At 35.6% G+C, this 20718-nt stretch overlaps 5 protein-coding genes, 2 non-coding genes and 1 pseudogene across 8 annotated transcripts; 2 read left to right on the top strand and 6 right to left on the bottom strand.

Annotated features, from left to right (window-relative positions):
- Nucleotides 1-61: 61 nt before the first annotated feature.
- F17C8.8 lies at nt 62-981 on the bottom strand (annotated as a pseudogene). The gene is made up of 4 exons: nt 888-981; nt 750-835; nt 317-443; nt 62-265 (listed from the first exon to the last, which is right to left on the bottom strand). Coding segments are annotated over exons 1-4 (511 nt in total).
- Nucleotides 982-1717: 736 nt separating this feature from the next.
- Nucleotides 1718-1905, top strand: F17C8.12. Its single transcript, NR_052278.1, has one exon. It is a non-coding gene; the product is annotated as an Unclassified non-coding RNA F17C8.12 (non-coding RNA).
- Nucleotides 1872-1948, bottom strand: F17C8.13. Its single transcript, NR_101814.1, has one exon. It is a non-coding gene; the product is annotated as an Unclassified non-coding RNA F17C8.13 (non-coding RNA).
- A 775-nt stretch (nt 1949-2723) lies between these two features.
- On the top strand, nt 2724-5207 carry ras-2 (R-RAS related). The gene is made up of 4 exons (NM_065571.7): nt 2724-2850; nt 3434-3521; nt 4099-4463; nt 5015-5207. Exons 1-4 carry the CDS (start codon nt 2734-2736, stop codon nt 5078-5080), a joined length of 636 nt encoding a protein of 211 aa, NP_497972.1. The 5' UTR covers nt 2724-2733; the 3' UTR covers nt 5081-5207.
- A 333-nt stretch (nt 5208-5540) lies between these two features.
- Nucleotides 5541-7056, bottom strand: F17C8.7 (Major sperm protein). The gene is made up of 3 exons (NM_001027372.6): nt 6593-7056; nt 5924-6396; nt 5541-5874 (listed from the first exon to the last, which is right to left on the bottom strand). Exons 1-3 carry the CDS (start codon nt 6727-6729, stop codon nt 5594-5596), a joined length of 891 nt encoding a protein of 296 aa, NP_001022543.1. The 5' UTR covers nt 6730-7056; the 3' UTR covers nt 5541-5593.
- On the bottom strand, nt 6730-8443 carry F17C8.9 (Aspartate dehydrogenase domain-containing protein). The gene is made up of 5 exons (NM_001267991.2): nt 8231-8443; nt 8065-8188; nt 7664-7898; nt 7502-7616; nt 6730-7157 (listed from the first exon to the last, which is right to left on the bottom strand). Exons 1-5 carry the CDS (start codon nt 8271-8273, stop codon nt 6859-6861), a joined length of 816 nt encoding a protein of 271 aa, NP_001254920.1. The 5' UTR covers nt 8274-8443; the 3' UTR covers nt 6730-6858.
- Nucleotides 8444-8768: 325 nt separating this feature from the next.
- F17C8.3 (F-box domain-containing protein) lies at nt 8769-10861 on the bottom strand. The gene is made up of 6 exons (NM_065570.11): nt 10768-10861; nt 10466-10677; nt 10250-10423; nt 9811-9919; nt 9567-9765; nt 8769-9140 (listed from the first exon to the last, which is right to left on the bottom strand). Exons 1-6 carry the CDS (start codon nt 10853-10855, stop codon nt 8822-8824), a joined length of 1101 nt encoding a protein of 366 aa, NP_497971.3. The 5' UTR covers nt 10856-10861; the 3' UTR covers nt 8769-8821.
- A 1018-nt stretch (nt 10862-11879) lies between these two features.
- Nucleotides 11880-20704, bottom strand: acy-1 (adenylate cyclase). The gene is made up of 13 exons (NM_065569.5): nt 20303-20704; nt 18029-18102; nt 17796-17919; nt 17038-17340; nt 16394-16490; nt 16131-16346; nt 15725-16080; nt 14519-15377; nt 13800-14269; nt 13570-13755; nt 12820-13330; nt 12506-12723; nt 11880-12297 (listed from the first exon to the last, which is right to left on the bottom strand). Exons 1-13 carry the CDS (start codon nt 20585-20587, stop codon nt 12235-12237), a joined length of 3762 nt encoding a protein of 1253 aa, NP_497970.1. The 5' UTR covers nt 20588-20704; the 3' UTR covers nt 11880-12234.
- Nucleotides 20705-20718: the final 14 nt, after the last annotated feature.

Raw genomic sequence — 20718 nt, 5'->3', positions numbered from 1 at the left:
AATATATTATTTTTACAAGCAGATCGAGATCAATATGATAGAAAGTGATAAGTTCCGATGATCAGTGAAAATGAAAGACTAAGTCGATATGTACAAGAAATGAATGTTTAATTGTTATTTGTGAAACGAGCACCTCGTCTGTATACGGATCAATACGGCTCTCATCGATTGAACCGGCAAGTTTAATCCAAGATTCTGAAGAGACATCGTGTGGTCGACGCATGTATACATCACAGCATCTGGACAGAGGATCTGATTTCCACAACTGAAAAAGATTAAAAGTTTATGAAATAGAAATTGGGAGTATGCAACAAACCGCTATTGCATTTGAAATTTCTTCATGATAAAAGTGAAGCGGTGGTCGTTCGTAGACAATTCCAAAGCTTGATAACATTGAAATCATTCCAAGAAGTTGAGATGCTTCTGTGCAGATTTTGAAGATTCTGGAAAGAAAATGATTTATAAAATTCGAAATAGTGAGAAACTCAGAAATCTCACAAAAGAAAATTACCCAACTAAAATTAAAAACCATAATTTTCCAATTGTGACTAATCTTCGTGTTTTGATATCCTCCAAAACAAGAAGCCAAGTCCTCTATTGAACTCCGCCCAAACAGGGAGATTAGTCACAATTGGAAATTATTTTTAAAAGTGATTTTTTTCAATCATTTTCGTTTTTTTTTAGAGATTTGTTTGAACCAAAATGTTAAGCAAGCATTATTTTCGATTTTTGAAAATCAAAATTTTTACATCTCGTTTCCCAGCATTATATTCGTGTGCCAGACATAATTGTCGTAGATGACTGCATTTTTGTGATAAGTTCAATAGTGACTGGGCTGAAATTTTCCAGTTTTTAAATTTTTTTAAAATCTTGTTTTAAAAACTTGCCATCTAAAAAGGACATAATTTGACAAATATCAGTATCCGGTAATTGCATAAATTCAAATGATCGTCTAGACGAGGTTTTCTCACTTTGAAACAAAGGGTGTAAGACTAATATTATAGAAAAAAAACAGTTCTTAACCGAAATAAAAGTTCAAAAAAATGTACCGTATTTCCTTTACAGCTTGCAGCCTCTATTAGTCTTGCACCCCTACGGACCAATAGAAAATTAGTCTTGCAGCCTCTATTAGTATTGCATACAAGACTAATAGAGGAAATACGGTAAAACGTCTTGCACACCTATTCTTGCCAGACCAGTAGTGTTCTGTGAAAACTTCAAAAATTTCGCCATGTTTTAGCTAAATTAAATTTTCAAGTGTTCAAATAATTGAAAAAAATAGAAAAGTATGTATTTTGCACGATTTAGACTGTTTCAAGTCAAATTTTTGACGATAAATTATCAATTTTACAAAGCTATTGGATCTTCGAAAATCAGTCTTGCAGCCTCTAATAGTCTTGCAGTCTCTTAGTCTTGCACCCCTACGGGTCTATGGAAAATTAGTCTTGCATGCAAGACTAATAGAGGAATTACGGTATGCTTGACCATTGTCAGAATTTCGGAAATTTGGTAGCCGGTTGCTGAATAATTACGGAACATTTTTGCTTTCAACAACTATAGCAATTACCGGCAGCCAAAAATTACGGCGAGAAAATTATCTGAAAACAATTTTTCAGAAGCTCTGAAGGTTTATTTTACGATTTTAAGAATTTCACAACAGATATACAGATACCCAGACATCAATACAGACACCCAATCATCATTATCAATGCTGGTCATAAAGAAACGGAGACAGGGGTCAACCAACTGATAATATTGATTATTGCGGTTGCTGTGCGTGAAGAGTGTTTGTGTGAGTGTCACCTTGGAAGAAAAAGAAGAAATTGAGAAAAAAAAAGCGTAGATTTGGGAAGGAAAGAGAGAAAAGATAGGGGGATGGATAACAGAATGGGATACCGATAGGAAACATAAGAAAACCAGTGAAGAAGACGACGACAATCATTTGAGACAGGGGCCGTTCTTCTTTCTTTTCTCACACCCCTATCATTTCTCCAAACTTACTCATTTAGTAATTTTCCCCCTTGAAACACTTCTTGGATGCTCTTATCACAGAACTTTAGTTCCAGTTATGCTCCCATAATTGACCAATGCCTAAGTCTTGTTTTTACAAATTTTCAATTAAAGCTATAGTATGCTCATAGTCAGTAGACAAATTATTTAACACCACTCATGCAAAGCTGAGCTGTCCAATATATCATAGGAAAATATTTTTCAGAAAGTCAAAATTTTCTGAATTTTGGCAATTTTCAAAACCTTTGGCTGAAAATTTTGAATAAACTAAAAGAATTTTTCAGTATTTTATTGTTATTTTCCATCATGTTGAACTAGTATAAGTATATTTAACTTAAAAATTTTAAAAACAAACATTTTTTCCCTCGTTTTTTTCTCCAGTTATCTCGATTGTGTTGCTGATTAACCTGTTGACTCATTCCCAGAAACGTTCGCAATTCAATTTTCTATATTTTTTGTGGAAATCTTGAAGTTATAAAATGTTTATTAACACACTCACAATACTTTCTGGGTAGCAAATTGTTTTATAAATTGAATCCCTTGACAATTCGCGATGATTCATTCTGTGATTAAAAAGTGAGAGTTTATATAGTTTGTCTATTGAGTTACAATTGTCAGTTTTTCGTTTTCACATTTTCGTTTTTTTTCTTTTTTCACTCTAAGAGAACCTTTTTGTTTTTTTTTTAATTTTTATAAATCTAAACAATTCATAGATTAAAGAACATGTCAAACGGAGGTAAGAGACCGCCAGAGGATGATTCCAAACTACCATATTACAAATTGGTAGTGATCGGAGATGGAGGTGTCGGGAAATCTTCACTTACTATTCAGTTCTTTCAGGTTAGTAGAAACTTTTTTGAAAGTAAAGTTGAATTTTAAACTGTAAAAGAACGTGCAGTTTTTGACCAATTCCAAAACGATAATGAATACAGAATTCGAATCGAATTATTTCTATAAAAAGTTCTACACAAAAGCCATTGTTTGATATAATTAAGGTCAGCACCGTATTTAATTTAATTTAATTTATTACGATAGTAAGATATCGTGAGGTAGAAAAAAACACATATTAATAGATACAAACCATCACAAGTGGGTACATAAATAAATTACATAAATAAAACGGAACAAAAATAAAAAAGAGATGAGAAGAAAATACATTGGAGAAGAAGCAAAAAACAGAAATATCGATGTATAAATGGCAAGAATAAATGATCGATAGAAGTGAGGATAAAGTAACATTAGATCAGTGTTGCTTCATTGTGGGTAGTGTTCTGTTGACAAAAAAGTACCTAACCGTATCTAAACCGTATCTAAAAATTGTCTATTGAAAAAAATAAGTTCCTTAGAGAAACTGTAAGTTTTAATAAGAACTATGTGTTAATCTTGAAAGTTATATCCTCAGAGTTTCATTAATTATTTTCAGAAGCAATTTGTCGATTATTATGATCCGACGATAGAAGATCAGTACATTCAACATTGCGAAATCGATGGAAATTGGGTTATTATGGATGGTGAGTCAAAATATATTGAATTCTGGTAGATTTTGAGTCGCAAACTTAATTTTGGTGGTTTCAGTTAATTTAATACTGGCATCGTATTCAGAAAGACATTTCTAACGTTGAGGGTAAAATATAATTTAAAAATATTTTTTTTTTAAATTGAAAAATTGAGAAAAATTGAATTGAAATCAACTGCTACAAATTGCTTGATTTTTAATTTTGGAGATTTTCGAAAGTTTCCCGAAAAGCTCATCAATTTCAAAAATTCGTATTTTATTCATTCGTAATTCGGCAGTGGTTCTTTGCCTGAAAAATTCGAAATTTTGAAATATGATTATTTTCAAACGTTTTGCTTTCAATTTTGGAGATATCGAAATTAAATTTATTTAACAAAGGATTTTTGGCTTTTTTTGGTAGAAAAATTCTGAAAATGTCAGAGAGTCCTTCGGTGTTTGCTAAAAGAGGAAACGTTTTTGATAATCCTGTCCACGGAGATTCCACAAGTTTCAATATTATCTGTTGCAAAATGTGAATGATATTAAAATATATTCACTAATTTTCTGCATTTTTACATCTTCACAAATTACAGTTCTCGACACAGCTGGGCAGGAAGAGTTCTCTGCAATGCGTGAGCAATACATTCGTGGTGGGAGAGGATTTCTTCTTGTATTCTCAGTGACCGAAAGAAAATCATTCGAAGAAGCGCATAAATTGTATAATCAAGTTCTTCGAGTCAAAGATCGTAGTGAATATCCGGTTCTTTTGGTAGCAAATAAGGTTGATTTAATCAATCAGAGAGTAGTTTCGGAGCAAGAGGGACGTGAATTAGCTGCTCAATTGAAACTTATGTACATTGAAACATCGGCAAAAGAACCGCCTGTCAATGTGGATGCGGCATTCCATGAACTTGTTCGAATTGTTCGCAGTTTTCCAAGTGATGAAGGAGATCATGAGGTATACTTCTTTATTAGATTAACAGTTCCCAAGCAGCATTGTATAAACAAAACTTCAAAAAACTATCAAATTGTTTGACTACTTTCAAGACAACCTACGACTGAATTTCTGTCTTCCCATTGATTTACTTCTGAAGTACCAGTCTATGTACTTATGCAGACAGGCATGAGTCAGATACATAGGCACGCAGACATGAACTATGCCTGTAGTAAGACAAGAATGAGATAAAAACTACATTAGGTAGGAGTTAGGTATGAATGTAGACATGGTAGGTCCATAGTTACGTAGGCACACAATCATGAAGTAGACACATCGTAAGGCACGAGCTATGTGTGTAGTCAGGCAGGAATGATATAAAAAATTAGGTTGGAACAGGGCTGCGCGGCAATTGGAAATTTCCGAAATTGTCAAACGGCAATTGCCGCGCGACCCTGGGTTGGAAGGAACACAGTAGGCAAGTAGTCATATTAGACAGGTACCAAGGCAGGAAAGTAGAGTGAGCATGAAGTTGACACCTATCCCTCGAATTTTGAAAATTTTGAACTTTTCAGGCATCCATGGCATCTGTCCCACGAACCAAAAAACGAAAGGATAAGGGAAAATGTTTAATTTCCTAGTCTGCCAAGCACTATCCACCTGCATTCCATTGTTTTTGTCATTGTGATTTGATTCTGATTTGCCTTCTGAATTTTGAATTTTGCCGTTTGATGTGAGAAGTTGGACCCTCAATAAATTCATTTATTTTTCAAACGGACTTTTCAATTGAGAAAATAGAAGTGGAGGGTAGAAATATGTATTCAAGGACAGATTGCTAATTGGAAAAGCTTGAAGCGCAAAAATTGTTCGTCTGAGTACATTCTTCTTGCTGCTCTCTTTAAGCACAATGTTACTTGAGAATTTGTGTGATGTCCGTGATGTTACGACTGATAGTTCTGTCTAAGTACAGAGTGAAAAGCGTACCTATGGCTGAAATCTCAAAAACTACTTTTTTTTGTCAAAACTGCGTTCTTTGCCTTGGAAAAGTCGTATTTAACTATTGCTGTTTTTTATTGAAAACTACTCAAACTATTCAAGGAACCCTACCAAGTCAGTTTTATTCATTCATACCAAAGTATCATTCACAGTTCAATCTAAGCTTGAATAGTTGATCCACCACACGGAGTTGCTTCAAGGCACACATTGACATCACTTTTGTTCTTTTTATTAGCCTGAATACGGCAAGCCTTTGAGCTCTTTGCAGAATGATTCGACGAACGGCTTGATCTACGAGAAGATCTCATTGACTGTTTCTCCGGTTGCTTCTCAGTTCCACAGATGTAGTTGGACAACCAGCATCCTTTGTTCAATTGACGACGTTTGTACTCCTCAACAAATCCCATCATTGAACCAATTGGAACAGCAGTGGAGACATCTGAAATTGAAAGATTTTAATTATTTTGAACCAAAACAGCAAATTGTACCTCTTTCGATGTTGACTGCAGTTGTAGTGTCCAATTCTTCCACGTCAACCGGATGATCAGTCGACTCGATACACGTGGCACATCCTGGCAAGTTGATGACTGTCTGCGGAGCCGAGAACTGATCCGTGAACTTGACGGACAAGGAGAATGTCTCTTGCTCCTTATTTCCTGCAGTTTTCTTCTGATCAATGAACTGCTTCAAACTCTTCGCATAGATCGGCAACACGTATCCTTTGATCGAAAGATTCATCTTGTCCCATTGGGAAAGCTTTGATGAGTTCACACGGAACTGGATGGCACGATGAGCCAATGGTGGAAAACGGAAAACTTCCGTTAGGAATGTGACGGCTTCATTCGTAGCATACAACTTCAGCAGGAAGTCCTTGCCAGTGGTGTTGCGGAACACAAAGTTGCGTTGAACGATCTCGCGGCCAGTGGAGATGTGCAATTCCGTTGGGTTTGACTTCGTTTGACTGAAATTTTGATGTTTTAGAATTTATAGTTCTTTACGTCTCAGTAAGCACAATGGACCCATCGAGATAAAGGACCAAACACAATGTGCACATACTGCCCGATTTCGTTGACGATGTGTCCATAATGCTAGTTCTGTGTGGTTCCCAATGGAAACATCACGAATCAACTGTATTGGACATTGAAATATTAACTCACCAGGGCATCTTATTAGTTGATGAGCAGAAGAACGGGCAGTCCGAGTTGGTTTTCAAGTTTGAAAAATCGAGAATAACTGATTTCAATACTGATATTTCTGCAATTTTTGACAACCAATCGATGACCGTGACCTTCATATTTAAAATTGGTTCACTTTTATTTTACAATTCTTTAAATGTAAAAAAAACAAAATTCAATACGTGATACTGATTCTAATTCCGAACAAAAAGCTGAAATAATTACACATTTCTTCACTGCGAAACTATTCAACACAGTTGAACTCCAATAGGCTTATATCTAGATTCTTTGATTGATGATAGGAATGAATAATAAGTGAGTTGACCAGTGACAGCTCCAGGTTTTGCGGGATTATTTCTCCGAGTGATTACTTCAAACCCATCATCTCCTTCTACACGAACTTCCACCACATGCCAGTCGGTCATTTTTGGATCGGATATCAGTTTAGCCTTCACTTCATCAAATCCTAAATTGCTTGCCGCAAGAGCTCCACCAGCCATTGTGTTCACGTTATTTGGTGCCAATGGGCATAATCCACGGACAGATCCTGAAGTTTATAATCAAATTTATTTAAAAAAAATTTAAAGTTTCAAAAAGTGGGTTGAACTTAATCGAATTTTGTGAAATGAAAACATTCAGGAAAGTTCAAAAAATTTCTAGAACGTTCAGTCGATCTGGCAGGCATGTAGGCATAATGAAGGCACGTGTGCATTCGCCTACCTACTATGGAAACTTCAAAGCCCTACATCAGTCTCTCATAGTAGGTTGGCGCATCAAAGAAGGCGCAGGTGCCTTGAGGTAGGCCGTAGACCTCCTTTTAGACAGGTAGGCAGGCCTTAATGAAGGCCCTAGATTCTCATAAGTGTTCTCATTATTCCAAATTTAACAAACCTTCATAAAGAACGGTCTCATTAGTTTCTTCCAGTTTCGCTTTTTCATTAATTTCAAACAACGGAGAACCCAACTTAAAGGATGTTGGATGTTTGATCATTGTTACCGTTAGTCCCTGAATTTTCACAATTTTAAGATTAAAATATTGAGATCTTCTCCCACCTTCAAACTTCCAACATCTGCCATTTTCTGAATATCATTAGCTCCCCACAGAGCACCAGCTGGAATCAAAAGCTTTTTTCCATGAGACAATGACAATTTCGTCAGTTTCTCTAACAATTCTTGATTTGCGAAACATGTTGGGGAACCGGCAAACAGGTCACAATGTTCGAGGATAAGCTCTCCGTAATCTGCTATTATTTTTGGATGAGCCACTTCGACAACCAAGTCTATGTCTCTGGAAATGTCAAACTATATTATTAATTGAGTTTTTAATTTTTAGACTACATAATACTGAACATTTGAAAATTTAACAGCAAATATTTTTATCAAATTTTTGAAAATTGTAAAAAAACCTCCAAAATTCCTTAATTTTTCCAAAACAAAGCTTTGACAAAACTCACTTTAAGTTTTCAGCTGTCAGCGTTTCTAACCCTTGAACTCCTGGTTCTCCAACACTTCGATTCCAGATTTTTACGATTTCAAATTCCTCCGGCAATAGACGAAGTTTCTCGACAAGAAATTTTCCTGTAAAAAGTGTTATAAAATTATTTCAATCTGAAAGCTTACCCAAATGTCCATATCCAATAAAACCAACTCGAAGTTTTGTCATTTTTAATTCAATTAGAAAAAAAGAACAAGGAAATCGATACGAAACTAGATAGGTAGTGAGACCAAGAGTAGCCCTGTTGTGAAGGTCATTATTGAGATTGATTAAAAAGATAAAAGGTGATTGGTTGACAATTTGGGAAACAATTTCTGAACAATAAACTATGGGTTTGCAAGATTTCCACATGGTATCTGTAAAACTGAAATTAAAAACCATAAAATGGTTTTTTAATCTTCATAGTAGAAGTGAAGCTATAATTACAAGTTTAGAAAACTTTTTTACAAGAGGCACGCTTCCTGTGAAAATTTCAGAAAAAAATATAATAGATCAGCACAAAAGTGATAGATTTTTGAAGTTTTCAGTCGAAGTCAAACTGGCAATAATTTCTATGCACTCCCGAGTTGTTTTTGATTTTTAGAACAGATCATTTTCAAATTCACCAAAACCGATTTTATAGGAAAATGCATATGAATTTAATGTTTTTCTTTTTGAGAAAATATTTCATTTTACTAGAGAAATACTGTTTTTTTTAACTTGGAAAACTTGAAATATCAGACAGACTGCGTTGAAACAATCAAATTATAATTCTGTTTCCAAATCTCTTCATCATCAGATGTGACATGTTCTTCTGCTTGCGTCGCGTACAAATGATATGCATATTGTTGAATTTTCTCCTCTCTTGATGGTAAGGTAATTGAAATTTCTTCATTTTCTCCAACATCTTCTGATATTTCATCTTCAATCATTTCCACATCAACAATATCTTCATCATCAACTCCTGCTTCGTTTTCACCATTATCAAGCTTCGAACGGAGCTCATAAATCACTTGTTGCATTTGCTCAGACTTTTCCATTTCTTGCTTGAGAAGCCTGAAAATATTTTGATTAATAAAAGCCTGAATTCAGCATCATTTTTTACAAACACTGAGCAATTTTCATGTTTTCATCGTCAAAATTGGCATAGCCGTATCACACTTTGGTTGGCTGAATCTAATCAACCAAATGCCGAAAATAGTAAAAATTGAGCTAGAAGTTGAGCTAGTGGGTTATGCCATTTCATTCTGAATGTTAAATTAAAAATTTTAGCAATGTTTTTCTTTAATTTTAGCAAACTAAACTAAAATATTGAGAATGCTTCAAATTTTCCGAGTCGCTACTCCGAGCCATCCTTTCAAAAACCACGTTCCATTGAAGTAGTTAATATTGTTCAGTCAATTTGTATTATTTTCTTGAAAATTTTAAACAGATCTCTTTGAAAAGCATCTAATCAATTTTCTATAACTTAAAGACCCATACCTCGTTGTCAATCCTCTCACAATTTCTTCATCTTTTCTATTCTTCTTCTCCTCTTCCAGTTCACTCTCCAAACGACATCTTTCAGTTTCAAGCTCTTTTCGACTTTTTCCTTCTTTTGTCGGTCGGCTCTTCAAGGATCTTTTATAATCAAAAACTGCAAGTTCTTCTCTTGTTGGGAAATCTCTGGCAGATCTCATATCTGAAAAGAAGTACTTTAAATTAAGCTTCCAATATGTCAAAAAACCTTTCACAAAAAGTTGGGCCATTATGGGGTCGAGATGTGAGAATTGAAATGCTGTAGTTGAATTGCAAATAACCGACCAAACTGAAGCATCTTCGTCAATCACTGGTGGCTAAAAATGGAAATTAAAAATTAAAATTGTAATGCATTATGTGGTCGAGTTTCAGTGAAATTTAGGTAAGGTACCCTTATCACTTCTTAAGTGAAACGGGCCTGCCTGCCGCCTATTTCTGAAATTTTTATACGTTTTTTTTTCAATTTCCTATTTGCCTTTAGAGAAGAACCGTACTGTTTTAGGAGAGCCGAAAAGCAGAATATTTAGGGAAGCAAATTTCAGGAAACCTCGAGAAAAAAAGTTCGGTGTGTGCTATAGTTTGCTTCTAAAAATTCCAACTCTAACCAATTTGCGACACAATTTATTTTTATTTTCTCCAAAGTTTACCTCGATTACTGTATCTTCATCAAATTGAATAATATCATCAATGTCAGAGTTTTGCTTTCGAATCTCTGCCACTCCTGGCAACACTTGAAGCCATCCAAACTGCCAATCTTCTGTTCGTCGTTTGAACGGAAGACAACCACGTTTTTGAGACAGTTTTCGGAATAACACAAATCCCTAAAACAATATTTTCATGTACTTTCTCTGATGTAAACTAACTTTTCCAATAACATGATTAACATATCTCTCAAAGACTCGATTAGTTGCAATTAGAAGATCTTCACGATCAGGGAAAATTACTTGGAGAAGATTGAGAAACTCATTGAAAGTCACGTTTTCCGGTAGATCGTGTACTTTTGGAGTTGTTTGGCGACGGAGCTCTCGGAGTAGCTCATCAATCAGAAATTCTGCTTGTGCTGGTTTGAATGTTCCTGAAAACACATTATTTTTGCCGTGCCTTTTTCTTTCGCAGATTTGCTTGTAGGCTTTTTGACCGACACTAAAATTTTAGAAAATGTTACCTTTTTCATTTTGATCGGCAAAAAGTGAGAAAATACGAAATAAATGCTGAAAAAGAGCCCCGGAAACTGCTTCGCTGGCAGCACTCATTCGGCTCTGAAATCAGCAGTTATTTTTTTTGTCAAAGGATGGAAAGGTCGACGGAAGAAAGATAAAGGGGATAAACTGCGAAAATACAATTTTAGAACAAAAAAATCCAAACAGCAAAAAAAATCCGGCAAAAACAGGTGAGCATATAGTTTTTATCTCACACTTAGTACGAGAGACACACGAAAAAAAAGATGGGAAGCAGCAGCAGGAGGATGAATGTTTGCAATGCTTCTCACCTGTCTTTTCCTCTTTTTTCGCCTCTTGTGCAAGACCCAGAGGCTGATACAAAAAGAAACAAAACTAATTTTGTTTCGTCTTTCTCCCTCTTTCTCCGACTTTCTGTATCTGAGACAAGAACAAAGATATAATTTGCTTTCCGGAGAAGAAATCCAACTGGCAGTTACACGTGAGATGAGAGCTGGTTTTTGTGCTGGGACTCCCGGCGGCGGCTCTCGGAGAGCTTAACCAAGAAGAAAAAGAAAATGAATACCAGGTGACATTGACATAATGATGATGTGAAAGCGAAAGAAAGAACAGCTGTTAGTTTTGAATCAACTTGTGTTATGTAAACATGATTTATAACTACTTTTAACAGGGAGATTCGAAAGTTCAAGAGCTAAATATTTAAAAATATTATGTTGATCGAAGAGGAAACAAATGGCAGTTTAACCCCAGACTTCAAAAGAAAAATTGTCTGATTCAAAAGTTTATGTTTGGATTAAGATTTCATAAAGTTCAAGCCCGCTGAAAAATTTAGCGGAAATCGAAATATTCTAAAGATGAACTTCCAAAATTATCTGTCAATTTTCGGTAAATTGAAAAATAAATCCAACAATTTGAACATTGAAACACTTACAGTGTTCGAATACAAAACTTGACACAAAATCGAAGTTTAGAACTCATATTGAAAGAATAATTAGTATCAATTTTTCTATCATTTTTTTTGTGATAATCAATTCACAATTTCATTTTAGAACCTTTTTACTCGCCCCTTCCCTGCGCCCTATAGCTACTGAGAGTGAGCAATAATGTTTCAGATTTAATCAGTTGATGTTAAACCAAAATAAAATAACATGTTCATAGACTAGATCATTTGAGAACATTGGCGAACGAGAATGCAAAAAAGCAAAAAATGGCATGAACTGGGGGTGTTGGAGGGGATTGAAATCGGTACCCGTAAATGGTTTCTTTAGTTTTAAAGTACAGATTTTTGAGAACCAAGAGATAAAGCAGTTTTAAAGATAGTGGTCACTGGTTGAAAATTGGAAATCTTGAGGAACTAGAACAATTTGGAAAAAAGGCAAGATGGTTTGAGATAAAATTTTGGAATAATGTGAAAGGAATTATAGAAGTTTGTTTAAAGCAAAATGTATGAAAATTTAAAATTCGTCTTCTTGGTTATCCTTGATTGATGGAGGTATTCCATCACCTTTTCGACCAACCTGGAAAAATGAAATTCAGTATGAGTATGATCTATGATCTGCCCATTGTGGGGAGGCACGCCTCCAGGTACTTTCAAATTTCTCAAGATCAAAAGTTGAATCTCCCTAGTCGAAACTACCAAAAATATCTCAATGTATATTTTTATTAATTTTTAATTTCATGGTGCTTAATTTCCAAAAGTTCAATATAATTATAGAATTTTCTTACCAAAAGATAAGTATCCATTCCTCCATCAATTCCCTTGACTTCAATATGATCGCGGAACTCGAATTCATACCGATCCAGGAGATATTCTCGTGTGTGTTGTGATACTTGAATGCGATTTAAAACTCCGGTGCTGTACATTCGGCTAGCAATGTTTACAGTGTCACCCCAGATATCGTAGTACAACTTTGTTGTTCCAATGACACCAGCAGTGACGGGTCCTAGAAATTAAGTTTATTCTGGTTATCGTATTTCAACTTTTAACAATACTCATGGAGGAAACACCATGTTCAAAATTATTCATTTAAAAAACTCACCAATATTAAGTCCTAACTTGCAAACAAAATCAAAATTGAGCAAATCCTCGTTGAAAACACTGAGTACATGTTGAACTGCCAATGCAAAATCAACCATCTGATATAGATGCTCTTTTGGATGCAACATATTCTTTTTTCGTTCTGGATTCAATCCACTTGCTGCCATATACGCAGGCCCAATTGTTTTGATTTTTTCAATATGCGTGAAGTCCGGCCGATCGAGAAGCTCATCAAAGTCACCAATAACTTCATTGAGAACTCTCAAGAATTCTCTGCCCCCTTCGAAATTCTCTTCATACATATCATTCCAATTAGTGATTGAAGCGAACAGTACACCAACTGTTTCATGGTTTTCACTGTATTTGGTATCCGTTTTAAGACTTTCTACTGCGTGGGCTGGGATCACGTTATTCAGGAGCCAATCGGCTTGATCACGCACGATTTGCATTCTTTCAGTGTCCCGACGAGCTTGAACATCTCCAAAGAATGACATACGGAATGCGGTTTCGAACTAAAAAATTCAAATTTAAATGGCTTTTTCAAATGTAAGGTTTCATGCCTATGTTCTTTTGCCTACACATTTTGCCTACATTTCTAAGAGTTTGCCTATCAACAATTTTTCGCAGCGCAACTTCCTGCTGAACTTTGGAAATTTTCTGGCAACTTATTAAAACCTATCAAATAAGTAGGCAGAGTTTATCAGTTATCCAACAAAATTTTAAATTAAAAAAATTTAGGAACTTGTCTCACCTGATAATTAAGGAATGCAACTAGAACAATCGACAGGATCACATCCAGAAGCAGCTCCCAAATGAATAATGGAGATCCAAAATCTTGAGATAATGTTCTTGCAGATGTCGAGTTCAATGCAATTGTGTAGTTCAGACCTTTGCGAATTGGTGGAATCATGATTGCTGTCACGTTGCAGGTGTCTTGCTGAAAAAGTCTCCAATTAAAACATGTCAGACGCTTTTAACTACCTCTTCAACTAAGTGTTTCAAATTGAATTCGCAGTAGAAAACTCCAGCAATGTGGAGAAGTCCGATAAATACTGCAGCAGTAGTTTTTGGCCAGGCAGCTAATTGGGAGAAGTTGCAATGAGCGAATATGGCAAGAATGGTGACATAACTGAATGCAAGACGGTAGTTCAGAATTACATTTGCACAGTCTCCACTTTGGCACAATGGCATGATACAGATTGCGACACCGATTGGAAGAAAGATCAGAAGAAGACCGATGAGATGACGTGGCATCCATTGATTTGCACATTGGAATGATTTTTTACGGGCGAGAAGTGGAAGACCAATAAGGACAATTGTAAGAATGAGAATTGCAGCAGCAAATGGGAAGTATGCAATGAGTGATAATGGGAATGGACGGACAGACATAATTGCAACTGCACCCGATATTACAAATATCAACGTGGCAACAATTATATCGATGAAGACTCCTGAAACATTTTAAAATTATGATTAGTTAATTGCTATCTTGCGATAGAAAGTTTTGGAAAACCTCGTAGTTGAAACCAAGTGTTATTTTTTCCTTTTTTTCCAATTTTCGGAGTTTTTGGCAAACATGTTTTTTTCTCATTTTTTTTTGTTCGAAAATTCTCTTAAAATAAACATCATTTTTTCTATTTATAACCACCTGTTTTCAGACACGTTTGCAGTTAATTTTAAGAGCCTTTCTCCAAATTTACCTGAATATCTATACTTGTTGACCGTTGATCCAGTAATTCCATCTTTTTCTCCACCTTGTTCCATCAAATCTTTATGTCTTTCAACATGACCTTTCTTTGATGCCGTATATCTTTCCGATGAATCCACAAAATGAGCTCGATATTCCTCTTCAACGTCCTTTTCATTAAATCGAAGAGTCCACTTATTCAAACTATCATGATGATTCCAAAATCCTTTATCAAATCCTCCTTCTCCTTGTCCAATTACCATTGCCAAACGCTGATCAAAATTGTTATCAGTATCAAATCGAGTGAGAGATGCTGCATTGTGATGGTGACTGATTGCAGTATCCAAACCTCCAACTGAATTTAAATCAGAATTTCCATCTTGTAGAGATAATTGTAGTCCACTGCTTCTACTTCCTTTTATACTATTACTTTCACTTCCAGCTACAGACTTCTTACTAACACTTCCAGCAACTCCACGTTCACTATAAGTGTTATTTGTATCTGTATTACTTCCATTAAAATTATTCGTTGCCAATGCTTGAAGTGATGCTGACTTTCGGTTATCTTCCATTATACAAATTGAATTTGATTCTTTTGGCAGTAACTGTGTACTTCTATTTCTCTCTGCCAATTTTATTCTCAAACTTCCACCTCCTTCACGTGCAGCGGCTCGCATTGGATAAGAATTTGTGTGGTTCATTTTCAACTTTTCCGCCCATTTCTGTTTTAGAGTCGACTTTTTACTGCTTTTCTGACTGTGAAGGCTCTCAACTTCCTGAACTTGCATCACTTCTTCTTCTACACCATCATTAATACGTCCTTTGATAAAGAAAGTCTTCATGCTTTCTGGTTTAACACGACGTTCAGTTCCCTAAAAATTGAATAAAATACAAAACTCGATCAGAATAAAACTTTTAGGCTGGTAGGTGGCATAAAACTAGTTTCTTTTTGAATCCACTTTTTTGGGTGCAAAAACTTCAGAACTAAGCTCTCGATAAGCAATCAAAAATGGCAATGAAGGCAGTTTCAGCCCACTTGTTATATCACAAATGATAGCATTTTGGAAAAAAATTTGGCTGAAAGTTTCTCATGACTTGAAAAATTTCATATTTTCTTCACAAAAATTATCCCCCAAAAGCTTTCAAATTGTTCACAAATTGGTTAATTTTTGGTAATTTCCACCATAAACTATGTATATGTTTTGAAAGAAAAAGTTACCTGAACTTGCATCCTCAATGGACCATCATAATCCGGTCCCTCTTCAATTTCATAAAGCCCTTTCAAAAGTTTTGCAGTTGCTTCGGAAACGTGAACTCTTCCAGCAACACCAGAAGATTCCATCTCATTTGCCAGTGTGACATCGTTTGAGAACACATCGAATTTGAATCTTTTTGTTCCAACCATTCCGCACATTACTTTTCCTGTATGAATTCCCACACGCATATTCACTTCTTGTCCACGATCAATATCAAATTGGCGGATTGCAACAATCATGTCGAGACCCATTTCGACTGTTCTGCATGCATGATCATCACATGGTTCAGGACATCCAGCAACACAATAGTAACAATCTCCTGAAATATTCAAATTGAGAATCGTTGAAATTTTGAAAATATAATATTACCCAAAGTTGAAATCTTCTCTAATCCTCTCAATCGACACAAAGTATCGAATCTTCCAAAAAGATCATTGAGCAGATTGACAAGTTCGTCGGCAGATTTATTTGATGACATTTTAGTAAACCCAGCAATATCCGCAAACAGAATCGACACATTTGTCATGAGATTCATCGTAAATGGACGGAACTTTCGGTATTCAGGTACCATCTTGGCAAGGGGCTCTGAATAAGAAAAAAATAAAGATTGGTATTAAGAAAGTGGTGCTTACGGTCAACTTGTGTAGCATTTGAAGTTCGGCAGTTTGAGTCGTTGGAAGCAGAAGGTCGGCGAAGTTCTGATGCATCTTTCAGTAATTCATCAGCTACCTGGAATGTTTTAAATACAGGGGAATTCGGAACAGTCATAAAATTTTTCGTGAGAAAAGACATAAATTAGCTGATTTGTGGGGCGCTAGGATTTTTAAAGATAAATAAGTTCTGCAGAAAATTAGGTTCAGTCTCTCCTGTACGGCCATAAAAAGTTGTTTTAACCACATACACTTTTTACTTTGCAAAAACTTAAACACTTTACAATTTTGTGTTTTGAACTGTAATTTAATTGTTCAGGAAGAGTGAATGTCGTAGTTTTTGTATTTTTTCAAATTTTTCAGTCAACGTTTTGGAAAGTTTTTTAATTTTTTTAAATGTCTCCTTCCTTCAAATAATTTCTCCAAAAACCCATATTTCATGAGACTTATAATTTTAATTATTATTTTTCTGCTTTCGCTCAAAACATCATTATCGTCCCATCCCATATTCCATCCGAAAATAATAATCAAAAATTTGAAAAATTCGAAGCCATCTATTTCGAGCGCCTTCCAATTTTTTCTTTCTTCTCCACTTTTCCCATTCCAAATCAAAAATGCATGCGTACCTTTTTAGGCATCACAGACTGAATCATATGATCTTTAAACTGTGTCTCCAACTCTAGATCCTTTCTTGCCAACATCGATTGTCCCACTTTCAGAAACGTTTTCCTCTGTCGCACTTGAGTTAAAATGAACAAATGGACACCGAGTAAATGGACACCAGCGTGAAGGACAAGCTTAATGTATCCGGCCTCTTCAAGACCAATTTTGTTCTTGTTGAGAATCTCAAATAGGATTGAGTAGATTATTCCGATGAGTATACATAAATAGAGTGGCAGTGGAATGACTGTGTAGATCAGGAGAACGACCTGGAATAATAAGGAATTGAGTGATAATGATATCAGAGTACTATGTTCTGGAAACTCGGTGGCAGCTTGTTGACAACCGTCTGCACCTTTTTGTCAAACGTTCACCATTTTTAACAAATCTTTCAATAATTTGCAATTTTTGTGAAACTGTGCAATTTCTCGAGAATCTTCGGAAACTTCTAAAAAACAATTTGCAACTATTTGGCAAACTTTTGAATTTTTCCGGCAAACATTTGCATAACTTTAAATAGCTTTTGCAATTTTTGGCAAACTTATGCAAACTACTGAAAAGGTTTGAATCTTTTTTGGCAGTCTTTCGAAAATTATTGGCTGGTTTTTGCTACTTTTTTGCAAACTTTTGCAACAAATATTTCTATCCAATACAGCTGTTTTTTTTCACACTGGGTCTTGAATGTCGGATGTACTTTTAAAAAAATTCCCCCCCAGATTCCTACCTGAAAACTTGTGGCAAGACTTGCAACTGGAGTCATAAACGCAGCTTGATTCTCTGCGGAGAAGATGAGCAACGTGACAAGGCATATCAAAAAAGTGCATAGAAATGAGGTTGGCATGTAGAACCTGAACATTCAACACATACAGTATCATTTTCTAACAGAACGTGTTCCGACAGTTTTCCGAGTTTACAGCCCCCGAAATAAAGAAAAAGAAGTGGACATTAAATGCAAACCTTTGGTATTGAGCGGCGCACGCCGTGAAGGCAAACATCGCGAAAATAATGGCACAGAGGCATAGTGAAACGATCTGAAATTTTTGGTTATGGATATTCTTGTGATCCAGACACCAATCGATATTTTAGAATTTAAATTTGCAGGAGAATTTGATATTTTTTTGAGATTTTTTTCAGTCCGCCACTTTACTTCTAGGGCACATAGCTTGGTTCTTTTGGAAGTTATTAATAAATGATCAAATACGAAATTATAGAAAAACATATGTATAGCAAATATTTTTTCAGTTCAAAGTTTTTATTAAATTTAAGACAACTGGGATACAAGCCGCCAAAATTATTTGTTCTTGATTCAACCTCTCGGTACTTTCTTTGCGCAAGAACAACGTCTAAATTGACTTCTGTCTCATCTCAATCATCTTCCGAAAATAAGAGTCTGTCACATTGTTATGCGTGCCTTTCCCCGTGAAATTGGTTTTTGGCACATCCGCACCGTTGTGCTCCTCACAACTCATGGAGCGTTCTCTCCTGGCGCCCGAGCAAATGGAGGGAGCACACGCATCTCACAACATTGCAGATTTACAAAGGGGGCCCTTCTCTCTTTCTCGTTCTATCTCACTTTATCTCACTTTTTTCGGTTTTCTGTTTTTTTTTTTTTTTTTTTTTTTTTCAACAATTGCTTTTCTGTTTTGTTGTCTCTATCCCTATTTCACCCTTTCTTTCTTTTTTCTCTCTATATCACTGAGCTCATGAAAATTGACAGCGAGAAGGAGAAGGAGGAGGAAGTGGAAACGATGAAGCCAACTTATTTTTAGAACGGGAAAGGATTGAGCCTAAACACAAAGATGGGTGTGACTGTTTTTCGAAGTTTCAGAAGATTTTTCAAATTTCCCAGAGCCCGGGCTAATACAGGATGGTATGAGAACTTCGGCAGTAGGCACGAATGTAGACATGAAGTAGATGAAGGCCACCTTGAAAGGCTACCGTACCCACTCAATCTTGAGAGCCTAGCTTTAGGCGTCCAAGCTGAAGCCTAAGTCTACGCCATCGCCTAAGCCTAAGTCTAAGAAAAACTATTTGATACAGTTATTAAAACAAAGGAATTCGCTCTGAAACAAATCAAAATAAACTTATCTCCCCTCACCTCTCCGAAATGAGAAATTTTCGCAGTTTTCCGTAATGTTTGCTTAAAACCATTTGCATTATACCTATATATATACTATCTATACATATTTATTTGTCCGACCAGTCGTCCCAAACCGCGTGCGCGGTATACAATGGAGAGAGGGGTGTCCGAGTGAGAAGAAATCGAATGAAGAAATAATAATAAAAAATAGTTGGACGGACGGAAGAGAAATGGGAAAGAAAAGTAAATGTGTTCAGAGAAAGTTCTTGAATTTTTGGTTGAGAATGAATTGAGGTAAAGTCAAAAACAACATGTAATACACTTGAACTTTGTGATTTGAGGTTTTTGGCAGAAAAACACAGTTCTAAAAAACTATTAAAGTGTTATTTGAGAGACAAAAAATTTAGCTCTCCAAAGTTTCGTCAGATGACCGAAAAACCAAAATTGATGGCTGATTTTTTCAATTTTTTAACAGTTTACTCTGAGCCTAAAACTGCTGGGTCTGAAATAAATCATAGCCTAAAAATAACGATAAAATTTGCCTTCTAAAAAGTCCGGGTGTGTAGTCCTTATGTAGTGGGCGGTTTTTTTTTTCACATTTTTCCTGTTTTTCAGCTCCAAATTTTTTTGGGAAATTCATTACTTTATTTTTTGAAATATATCAGTTGACAGCTTTACCATGGGAATTTTTTTCATTTTTAATTTAATTAAAAAATACAGCCGCGAGATTGCCAAGATAGCTCGCAAACCACACCAGATTTTTTTTCTCAAAAAGTGGGTGTGTCCAACCGATCAGCAGAGTTTCCTTTAACCAATAGCCGAGCTAGAACCCTCTTTCAAACTTTCAAACTTTCCAGAACTTTTTATTGTGGAAACTTTAACATTCGTTTTTTATGTCGAGAATTATAATTCGATAATTGAAAATTTTACATCATTTCCACTTTTGCAAAGATCCTATACAAAAAAGTTACAGTAGATGAGAAAATCGGAAGGAAGGAACCATAGAAAATGCAAATGACCTCCTTGAATTTTTTACGGAGCTCCACGATTTGAATAATTCACACAAGCCGGGCCGAGAATTTTTTGTTTTGATATTTTTTTAGCAATGAATTCTAGATTTTTTTCCAAAAAAAAAACAAATAAAAACTCACCCAATGCTGAATAAAAGTTCTATCGAATAAAGCTAAATAAAGTGTCCAAGCGGCAATTACAACGGCAATATATATTAATCCAGAACGAAATCGATCTCTTAACTGACTGAAACTACACTTCCAATATTGAGCTTCTAGTGTTGCAGATCGAAATTGAGGATTCCACCATCTAGCAGATGCTCTCTCAAATAATGGAACACGTCTTGGGGAACTACTGTGTGCACGAACTGATGGTCCACATGAACCACCGAGAGCCGGTGTTCGTTCACCGACATCGTCGTCCATGAATCCAGAAGACAAGAAGAATCTTCAGAATAGAAGACGTTGAAAAATGAAAAGGAAGAAGATGAGGCAAGTAGAGGAGAGCGAGTAGTAGTTGTTCCCCCTCCTTCGCCTCCTACTCCCCCCAACTGCTT

The sequence above is a fragment of the Caenorhabditis elegans genome, chromosome III (assembly GCF_000002985.6).
Source record: "Caenorhabditis elegans chromosome III".
Classification (NCBI taxonomy): domain Eukaryota; kingdom Metazoa; phylum Nematoda; class Chromadorea; order Rhabditida; family Rhabditidae; genus Caenorhabditis; species Caenorhabditis elegans.
The sequence above is the reverse complement of the archived record's forward strand: the minus strand, read 5'-3'. Positions and strand labels throughout refer to the sequence as shown.